This window comes from Octopus bimaculoides, chromosome 14 (genome assembly GCF_046866305.1).
Source record: "Octopus bimaculoides isolate indiv1 chromosome 14, ASM4686630v1, whole genome shotgun sequence".
NCBI lineage: Eukaryota > Metazoa > Mollusca > Cephalopoda > Octopoda > Octopodidae > Octopus > Octopus bimaculoides.
In genome coordinates, this window is record NC_142941.1 from 12,641,921 (window position 1) to 12,653,391 (window position 11,471).

Consider the following 11,471-nt stretch of genomic DNA (forward strand, 5'->3'; position numbering starts at 1 on the left):
AAATCCACTCTAACAGAGGCGAGAAAAAAACCGCGCTTGTTGATGTTGGTAATACGTAGTTCAGTCGTGTTGACTATGGTTGGAGATGTTGGTGGCGTAGTAATCGTAGAATCGCGTTGGTCATGACGATGATGCTGGTTAGTAGTTCAGTCTCCATGGCCGCATTTGTTCTTTAGTCGGGTTCACCAGTTATAAGTTGGTAGTCCAGAGTCCATGCTGCGTTTGTTTCTTCGTCGGGGTCACCACTTTATAGAAAGTGGGTTATTGCAGCTCAGCGGGCTGCGTGTTCGAATCACGTCGGGGTCACCAGTATAGGAAAGTTGGTTATACATCATTAGATGTATACCTGACTTTCCTATATAAAATTAATGAATATAACGGAACGCTGAACTCCAGACTATCAACTTAAACAACATTTATTCAGGTGGTAAATATATACATCTTTAGCTCTTGTTGTTACAGCTTCTGTGTGTGTGAGTATAGTTGTTGGGACGTTGTTATGTAGATGTAAGCGAGCTGTCGAGTGTAAGTCCGAAAGATGGAGAGTGACAGCTAAACACGTAAAGAGACTGTCTCCAGAGTTGGAATGTTGCACAGAGACACTGCTTGACACGTCCATGCTCATGGCCGGCCGACCGAGAAAGAGATAGAATTAAGCGGGAAAGCTTGCTTGTTTAATTCCACGCATACGTGAGACTACGCATGCGCACGGCGTTACTACAAATGTATATCATTTTATAAGAATTTGCTGGCAAATTCTTAAATTAACATAAACATTTATTTACGTGAAAGAAAATTACCAGAGAACTTTCTTGTAATTCTTCCAAATCTTTCTGCTAAAATTGTATTGAAACCATTTGTTTCATATTTTTTTTTATCACAGACACATCTTTGCTTAATGATACTGAAAATAAAATATAACCAAGTAAAACTTATTCTGAAGCTCCAACTCATTAGTGTATCATTTCTGTTGAGTACATTTGTCTTTAAAACAAAACAAAACAATACAGCACCAAGTGCTTCAACTGGTCGCACACCACAAGGCTCAGCGAAACCTAATGAAGCAAGCCAGCACACTTGCAGCATTACCATAAGCGATGGTGAGGCTACGGCAAGTGGCCTCATGGGCACCACCTGACACCTCAGTGAGGCAAGTTACTAATGTTGACGAGAACTTCATGGTTAGTGGCCCAGTCCCTCTGAACATCTCAAATGCCACATGCTGGAAAAGATGGTTCACTGTCAGGTCCTAACCACTAGGCCATTGCGTCCACACAGCATGATTACATTAAGTGGATTAATAAATATCAGACCCAGCTTTAGAAGTGTATTAATTTGAATCAGTTAAATACATTTTAAGTCTTTACTTTCATAATTTGCTTCATATTTTAATTGCATATTTATTTAAGCTGTCTCCAGAAAACGGGACACTTCTGGTCCAACAAAGATTACCGGTACATTATATTATAAAAAAAAACTAATTACATGGGATATTTTTTCAAGCGGTACAACTTCCTTTCTTACACCGTTATCTCTTTTGTTTTTCTAGTAAGGCAACTTCTCAGTTTATCTAAAAACTACCTCGCTTTCCCCAACTTAATAACTTCTTTAAACCCATCACTAGGCCACACCAATGCTAGGGAAGAAATATAGTGGACTGAAGCGATTTCCAATATATTACTGGCTCTTAATTAACCAATTCCTGGTGCCCTACTATTAACTAACCCCCCTATTCTATATTCATTGTTTATTATGTCTTTGGAATTGGAAAAGAGAGCTTCGGATTAAATGACTTTAAGCTCGATCTCCTGCCCATTGTAGATCTTTATTGTCTATCCCCACGGAATAGATACAATTATACAAATACACAACATTTAGTGTGGTTGATTCAATCGATTATATCAACGCCTTGTTATCTATTTTATATGTGTTTAATTCAGTTGAAAAGAATCAACTGGGAAATGGGTAAGTCGGATTTATTTTCCATAAGGTACAACTAATTTCACCGTTTGTCTTATTCACCTCATTCAATAGTTGTAAATTTGGTCGTTACAACAGAATTATAGTCGCCTAATCATTATATAAATATATCACCTAACAATATCATAATTTTCAACGACATTAGTAATTGTAATAATGACATGGTTCCAGTTTTAAGAATCGAGAATAAAAACAAAAACAAGGTAATACATTTTCTGCACTGATTCGTTTTATTCTGTTAATTATTGTAAATACTTTGTGTTTTTTTTTTAGACATGCTTGGCTAGAAAGAAACTGTTTTATAATGTGGCATAAATACATAACTTTAGTTCGACAAAAACCAATGTATGGATACATACATGTAAACTGTAGCACATCTGTTTTTGTGTGTTTTATTGACGACGTTTGTCGTCCGAAGGTAAGAAACTCTGATCAACTATTTATGAAGGTTCAACTTCCAGTAAAACATCACATTATACGTTAAGCATTGAACACACTCCTTTCTCCTTGTTCGCTCTCAAATACTTGCATATATGAAGAACTACTGTGAGGTTAAATAACTGAAGTATGAAGAAAGCAGTTTACGAACCAAAAGGAGTCGCTTTACGCTTTATCTCGTCCCAGTGTAAATAGCAATCAAAGTTTTTTCCATAATTACACCCTACTGTCTTAGACAAGCAAGAACTCATTTGATAATATAGTTCTATAGGGACCATAACCTTATGAACAGACAGCTTGGACACCTAATCACAAATCTGCTCAACCTGATCGTATTTGGAACCTAACATATCTGTTTAGTTTGGGTGTCATGATGTATTCGCTCGGTTCAATGTCTTCTTGCAAAGGAATTTGGTAAAAAAGGAATTGCGGTCTGACCGCTCCTTACACAATTATAATTTACATTTTTCGCAGCCTGAGCATTGTCTACGTATGCATATGTGTGCACATACATATCTATTTATTTATTTAAAAAAATAACTTATGTAAAAATGACTCGATACAGTCACAATATTTGAAGAAAACTTTTTATTAGTATATGTAGTGGTTTAAGCATCCATAACTCTTAAGAATAGGCACTCATGTTTGTCAATAGTGGGTATATAGAAGTACAGATCCATTAGAACCGGTTCATAAGATCAGCTGACTTGGATCTGTAATACTGCATACTTTATATATTTGTATATATATATCCTCAGTCAAATCGTCCAACCCATGCTAGCATGGAAAGCGGACGTTAAACGACGACGACAATACGTACAGACATATATATATATATATATACCACCTGACTGGCCTTTGTAGGGTTTTCGAGCGAGATCGTTGCCAGTGCCCCTGGACTGGCTCTTGTGCGGATGGCACATAAAAGACACCATTTCGAGTGTGACCGTTTTCGTGCGGGTGACACGTAAAAGCACCCACTACACTCTCTGAGTGGTTGGCGTTAGGAAGGGCATCCAGCTGTAGAAACTCTGCCAAATTAGATTGGAGCCTGGTGTTGCCATCCGGTTTCACCAGTCCTCAGTCAAATCGTCCAACCCATGCTAGCATGGAAGGCGGACGTTAAACGATGATGATGATGATGATGACACACACACGCATACAGAAACAAAGCAATGAGAGTGTTCATAAAATATTTTATGAAAAACTCTCTACCTATTGTTTTCAGTCATTTGTTCAGCAGTCCCAGGGTTTATCTTCCAGAAAAGAGTGTGTTCCAGTCATTGTTGTCATTTCTCCATCTTTGCCTTTGTGCTCCAAATGTCATTTTCTGATCACTCAGCCTCTCTGAAGTTTTGACACAGAAATTCTGGACCTTGGTAACCTAACCAGAATATTGCTGTGCAAATATGAAATAAATTAATGTTAAGTTATGCAAGAGAAGTGAAAAATTAATGCTTCTAACTCTCATCCTCTTTCAGAGACAGAGAAATGAAGGTCAATGATAGTAGAGTGTTGTTTAGGAGCAAATGAGACAAGGGGGTTGTGAAGTGGCAGGAGGGTGGGATAAGGAAAAGGATTTGTGTGTGTGTGTGTGTAGTGGGAAGTGGTATGAGTAGAAGAATATGGGGGAGTGAAGGGAGGTCAATTAGAGTAAATGAATATGTGATGTAATGTGAGAGGAGAGATAAAGAAGTGAGAAGACAAAAACAATTACAGGACTCACACATACATAGGTGCAAGAAGAAATACAAGTACAAATGTACACGCGTATACACACACTCACACACGCACACAATGGCCACTTTTCCATGCTTGCATGGGTTGGACATAGTTCATGGAGACATTTTCTATGACTGAATGTCCTTCTTGTTGCTAACCCAATTAATAATTCTCCATGGCTGAACCTGTTTCCATAAAAGTTTGGCAACGAATGACACTACTTGTATGATGATGATGTATTTGTGTGCATATGTGTATTCAGCATTGTAAGGAGATATTATGCTACATTGTGTATGTAGATATATATATATATATGTATATGTGTGAGTGTGTATACAAAAGTGTGCTGAAAAGTTCCTGGCTTTGAGTAAAAGGAAATACAAGAGTTATGATTTTATTCAATATATTCATCTCTCAGATTCATACACTTATTGCAATGGTCCTTCAGTTTGTCTAAGCCCTGTAAAAGAACTCGGAAGATTATACCTCCAACCAGGCCTTTTCTGATACCCTGAAAGCCAGGTACTTTTCAGAAGCCCCTCGTACATCTAAAATGTGTCTGTACATGTGGAGTTGTAAGTATACAGTCAACTACATATGTGGATATTCATATCCATAGATTGCATTTGTGATGTCTTCGATCAAGCAATTATTGTTAATTAGTTAGGTCCTCCTGTTCATAGTACATCAGGCTACCAGAGCCTTCCTGTCATCTCTCTCAAATACCAGGATCCAAGCTTCATCCCAGCTCTTGACATTACCTGTGAGATCTCTCACTACTGCCAGCCATTTCTTCTTCAGACACCTTCTCTTCTTGGGACCCTACAAAGATCACTGGATAATTGTCGTAGAAAAGAAAGATGTTTTCTTATATTTTATTTATCCTAGTATTCATTTTGTTAGGGAGGGGGGCCCAAAGTACCATACAGTAGGACTGAACCCAGAACTACATGGTTGCAAAGTGAGTTTCTTAACCACTTGAAATACTAATGATTTTTGTATTTTTGAAATAGTATTTTTTTTTTCCTTTAATACCAATTTGAAAATTTTGTTCCTCTTTGACATATTTTCTATTTTATATCCTTTTAGATATTAGTTCACTTCAAATCTTGTTTTAATTTCTCTTCCAGATTTTTAACTACATATTGTCACAATGGAGAAAAGTAAGAAAGAAAGATCATTTCCTTGCAATGTATGTGGGAAGAACTTTGCACAGAATGGTTATTTAAAAGTGCACATGAGAATCCACACTGGAGAGAAACCGTACAAATGTGAGGTATGTGAAAAAGCCTTCACAAAGAGCAGTGACTTAATAACACACACTCGAATTCACACAGGTGAGAAACCATACCAGTGCATTACCTGTGGTGAAACCTTCACACAAAATGGCAACCTACAGAGACATATCCGAACACACACGGGGGAGAAGTTGTTTCATTGCGACATATGTCAGCGGTCCTTCTGTGACAACAAGTACCTACAGCTCCACAGGAGATCTCACACTGATCCTGTCTTACGTTGCGAGATCTGCCATAAGAAACTCAAAACCATTGAAACAATGAAGAATCACATGCAGATTCACACTGGCGAAAAATCCTATCATTGCGAATATTGTGACAAGTCGTTTTGGTGTATTGCCAGTTTCCAAAAGCATTCTAAGATCCACAATGAAGACAATCCATACCGATGTGAGACTTGTGGTCATGTGTTCTCATCCGATAAATCTTTGCAAAGCCATATTCGTGTACACACAGGAGAGCGGCCCTTCCGTTGTGATCCTTGCGACAAGTATTTCACGACAGAAAGCAGACTACGAAAACACAACCGAACCCACACCAGCGAATGGCCTTATATGTGCTTAATCTGCAACACGGAATTCACAGAGAAAGCTGATATTAAAGAGCACTTGACAACACATTCCGAGATAAAAGAGTTTGAATGCCAGGTGTGTGGTGCTCGATTTGCTTGGAGAGATCAGTTGAAACTTCACATTCGGACTCACACAGGTGAAAAGCCATTTCCCTGCAAAATCTGTGGCAGATCATTTGCCCGAAAAGCAATTTTAAGTAACCACCTTATGACTCACACAGGTGAAAAACCCTTCTCTTGTTGGCTATGTTCAAAGGCTTTCTCTCGGAATAGCATGTTAAAACAACACATGAAGACACATACAGAGGAAGATCTTAAAAATTGCTAAAACAAACTTCCAAAGCGCCACCATAACTTAACATTAAAAAAAGTACTAAAAGATAGCATTCCCTCCAAACCTGAAACCTAACTTTCAGATTTGTTTTCTAATCAAACCACAAGGTCCTTTTATGAGAGCAATGTTAAGTAACAGTATTGCTGCAAAATTAAAGTGTAAAATTAAATGCTATAATGTTTAGTCTTAGTTGGCTGAGTACAGCCAACCTGATAACAGCAACACTGTACATGTTTACTCTCTCATGTAAGCCTTAATGCATTTCATCTACCTTATTTCATTTAAATTTGCCACAAGGGCAGTAATGCATTTTATCTACCTGCTCTACAATGTTTGATTTAAAAAAAAAGGTATATTTATAATGTATTATCTTAAAGTGGAACAAAAGTTTGTTGCGTCTCCATTTTTAATAGTCTAGAAAGTTCTGTCAAAGACGAACAGCAATGAAGTGATTGATAGCTTTATTTCTCACGAAAGCACCGACAAAAAACGTCATTACAAAAGACACGAAAGATTTACAAAGATGCTTTTTAATGATGACATTGATATCGTTATCATCGTTGTTTTAACATCCACATTTTCATGCTTGGATGGGTCTGATGAAATTCATTGAAGCAGACTTACTACACTTAGATACCCTTGGCTGATGCCAACCTTTACCTATTTCCAAGCAAGGTAATATTTCCCCCATGACCTGGCATGTTTTCCATGGAAGACTAGAGACAACATAATTTGTATGATGACGATGCTTGTTTCCAACCATTATGTGATGTCAAGACAATATAAAACACACATATACATGACAACCTTCTTTTTAATTTCCATTTACCAAATTAACTCGCACAAGGCTATAGTAGACGATATGTCCCCAAAGCGCTGTGCAGTGGGACTGAACCTGAAACCACATGGTTGGGAAGCGAGCTTTTTAATCACACAGCCATACTCCTCTGTTGTTAACAGTCATTATGAAAATGGTGTTTTACATAGGCACAAACCCAGCAAATTTTCTGGGGTGGTACAGTCAATCAAGTATTTAACTCTTGTTTTATTAGAATGATAAGCAAAGTTGACTTCAGTGGGATTCGAACTCAGAAGAAAAAAAGATTGTTATTTAATACTGCAAATGTATTTTGTCTGCCACTAATAATTCTGCCAATACTCATGACTTTTTTTTTTTCACAAATACGAGAAGACTACAAATTTTTGTGGCGGGGATGTTGTCGGTTTAAACGACTGTAGTACTTGACTCTCATACATATATTATCAACCTCAGAAGATGTAGAGTAATCCAGGGGTTTGAACTCAAACCGCTAACGAACATTATCTAAAATACCTCAGAAAATTTTATCCAGCATTCTATTGAATCTGCCATCTACTTCTCCACTGATAATAATAATAATAATATCCTTAATTTTGTATTTGTTGTCTTCAAAACTTTTTGTTGTTGTAGTTTAACCAAAGGCCAACCTTGTTTGAGCAGACCTTTGATATAAGGCTTTCCAGCCATGACTATTCAATCATTTTTTTTCCAGACTAACATACACTCACAAAAACATACATACTCACACACACACACATGCATACACTTTATTTGTGGGTTAACAAGGCTACCATTGGTTTCATGCCAAGGATTCTTAGCTATTTTCAAGTCTGCCACATGGGACCTATATATTGCAAAGATATACTTGTTTGGCAAGTAATTAGATTTGAGTGCATGTTAAAACTAAGACAGTTACAATGCTGGAAACATATTAGCCATTCAAAAACATACAAAGGTAGTTAATTTCACTTAAACATTTATTATTTGGTGTCAAAGTTTCTGCTAATATTTGTCTTCCACAATGTAATTGTCATGTACATATATGTATATATATACATATATGTATATATATATATATATATGTATATATATATATATATATATATATATATATATATATATATATATATATATATATATATATATATATATATATATTACTATTTATTACTCTCTTACTCTTTTACTTGTTTCAGTCATTTGACTGTGGCCATGCTGGAGCACTGCCTTTAGTCGAGCAAATCGACCCCAGGACTTATTCTTTGGATGCCCAGTACTTATTCTATCGGTCTCTTTTGCCGAACCGCTAAGTTATGGGGACGTAAACACACCACCATCGGTTGTCAAGCAATGTTGGGGGGACAAACACAGACACAAACACATACATACGTCTACCAAATCCACTCACAAGGCTTTTGTCGGCCCGAGGCCACAATAGAAGACACTTGCCCAAGGTGCCACACAGTGGGAATGAACCCGGAACCATGTGGTTGGTAAACAAGCTACCTACCACACAACCACTCCTACTATTCACAAAAATATAATAGGCAATGAACCAGTGATTCATTGGATATTTTTATCCCTTAATGAGGCTATTTCAATCTCTATTTAAATTTATATATATATATCATCATCATTTAATGTCCACCTTCCATGCTGGCATGGGTGGGACATCATCAACACCATTATCATTTAGCATCTCTGTTTTCCATACTGGCATGGGTTGGACGGTTTGACAGGCCTGCTGAGAAGCTGTCCAGACTCCAATTGTCTGTTTTGGCATGGTTTATACAGCTGGATGCCCTTCCTAATGCCAAACACTTTACGGAGTGTGCTGGGTGCTTTTTACATGCAACTGGCTGTTTGTTTATCATCTGTTTTTCTAGACTAGTATGAGTTAGATAAGTGCTTATTATTAATGTATTGTTTTACTACTGGATGCCCCTCCTGTTGCCAACCTGTCTTTCAAATAAGGGATTCTTTTCTCTTTGTTCCACTTACTTTCAAAAGTTCAGAGTTATAGGGCAATTTGTGAACAGGAAATGTCAACATGTCACCATTCTTTTTATTTAAATGGTTTTATACAAAAACATGGAATGTAAGCATTTACACACACACACACCACAATCATCACTCCATATGTACAACAAGCTCTGAACAGTTTTGTCTGCTGATTCCACTCACGAGGTACTGGGAAAATGTTTCCAGTAAGGATTGAGACTAAGTGCTAGTGTCTGGCCTAGAAGTGTAAAGAGAGATAAAGTCGTTATCATCAACCATTTTTAACAAGAGGGAGAACCAGGAAGACATAGGACGGCATACTGAAGGTTAATCTCAAGATACTGATTCTTATGAAGGAGATAAAGGGCTGATCTATCTGGCCCTTGCTGTACATAAGAAGACCTGTCTACCACAGCAGAATTAATACTGGTGCTGGTGCTGGTGCCATGTAATAAGCACTGGTGATGGTGCCACATAAAAACCACTGGTGGTGGTGGTGCCATGTAAAAAGCACTCAGTACACTCTGTTAAGTGGTTGGTGTTAGGAAGGGCATCTAGCCATAGAAACCAAGCCAAAACAGATGATGGAGCCTGGTGCAGCCCCAGTCTTACCAGCTCTGGTCAAACCGTCCAACCCATGCCAGCATGGAAAACGAAAGTTAGAAGATGACGATCATAATGATTTTCCATGCTTGTGTGGGTCAGATGGAGTTGATGGAGGCAGATTTTCTACAGCTCGATGCCCTTCCTGATAACAGCTCTCACCTGTTATCAAGCAAGGTAATATTTCCTCCATGGCTAGAAATGTTTTTGTAGCATGTTGGAAATGATTTATATTCATTTACAACAATCATGTGATGTCAAAACAAGAAAACACATACACACACCCATACATATATACATGTGTGTGTGTATGTATATAAATATATATTTACTAGATGTACCTGCCATGGCCCATTGGATCACAACCACTTGAAGTTGAAAAGTTGATGCACAGTGGATAATGAAAAACTACTATTTCGAACTTCATGCAATAAAATTCTTAAATGATAAAGTTCTGCCTTTGGTGTGACACCATAAACGCAACCAAGTGTTTCTTCTTTGAAAATGTTCAAATGGCCTTCAACATTTTTCCTTGTTTTCTTCTTTGCCATTCTTTTATTACTTCTGTTTTAAGTGGGTATTTTTAAGTTACTACTGTTTTAAGTGAGTACTTCAACATAATGTAATATTTTTGCAAAGTCATCATTGATGCACAATCAAAAGAATTCTGTCAATGTTGTTCTCATATGTCATTCATTGACAGCCATATATATCCTCATTATTTCTGAGCAATATTCTTTGTTCATCTGGTAGATGAACATACAGTCTCACTATTGCAGGGGCTCTTTAATGCATTCAAAATCCTAAAATGGATGCAACTACTTCAGATGGTCCAATATACCTATCCATTAGATATTGACTAATTTCGTTATCATTGTTTATTGGAGCAGCAGCTTGGTCATTTCCTTTCAGTGTGTACTTGATGATGTACTTCACTGATCTCACTGAGGCAATGATTTCAACATTGCAGTGGCATTTGAATGCTCTTAAAAGAGTTTCATTATAAGGTGCAACCCATTTATTGTTGTTTGTTTTTCCATTATGAGATTCAACTCCTCCCGTTGCAACTGATCTTTGTCTATAAAGAGATAGTCTGTTCTTCTGCCTTTTGATGAAGTTGGTAAAGATTAATATTTTATTTTAAATAAAATAGTAATCTTCCCCTTTAAGAAAAGAAAAAAACTCAAATACCCGTGATACAACAAATATCTCATAAAAATGTAGGTTAGAATTTTTATCTTTCAGTTCGTGGCAGTCTGTAAGTTGTTTAAATGATTAAGGGAAGAAAAAAACATGACATGGTGCTGCAAAATCTGAAAGGAAAAGCAGGGATCCAGTGGGAGAGAGGCAGAAAAGGCAACCCAGAGTCGAAAGCAGTTATCAATAGATTATATTCCATAGGGAGTGAAGGGCTGAAGTAAAGTTGACCACTGTAGGATTTAGCCTCAAAGTGCAGATAGCTGGGACGAATATCACAAGCTCACCTCACCTATCTCTTAGGAGCAGAAGCTGATATAGTATTGATAGAAAAGGTAGTGAAGACCAAGCAACAATTTGCATACAACTTAATTTGACATAGTGTCAGATGGTTACTGTCTGTTTTTGGGGCCAGTCAGAAACGTTCTAGTATTCACCCAATATCACCTTTAGTGGTTTGCTTGTAGTGAGCTTGTCCTGGAGTACAGCAGAGACTAGAGAGTGCTA

The 11,471-nt window shown here is 37.3% G+C and overlaps 1 protein-coding gene across 3 annotated transcripts; it reads left to right on the forward strand.

The window, feature by feature from the left end:
• Nucleotides 1-1,087: 1,087 nt before the first annotated feature.
• On the forward strand, nt 1,088-7,754 carry LOC106874969 (uncharacterized). 3 transcript variants are annotated; one of them, XM_014922894.3, is made up of 3 exons: nt 1,527-1,965; nt 2,254-2,398; nt 5,271-7,754. In XM_014922894.3, exon 3 carries the CDS (start codon nt 5,294-5,296, stop codon nt 6,335-6,337), a length of 1,044 nt encoding a protein of 347 aa, XP_014778380.1. In that variant the 5' UTR covers nt 1,527-1,965; nt 2,254-2,398; nt 5,271-5,293; the 3' UTR covers nt 6,338-7,754. The 3 variants fall into 3 exon arrangements, with proteins under 3 accessions (XP_014778378.1, XP_014778379.1, XP_014778380.1); XM_014922892.3 differs by lacking the exon at nt 2,254-2,398 and having other exon boundaries at nt 1,088-2,183; XM_014922893.3 differs by lacking the exon at nt 2,254-2,398 and having other exon boundaries at nt 1,520-1,965.
• The last annotated feature ends 3,717 nt before the right edge of the window (nt 7,755-11,471 follow it).

What these genes read in the sequence shown, in the direction of transcription:
- LOC106874969 (XM_014922892.3), top strand. Translation starts at nt 5,294, where the DNA reads ATGGAGAAAAGTAAGAAAGAAAGATCATTTCCTTGCAATGTATGTGGG.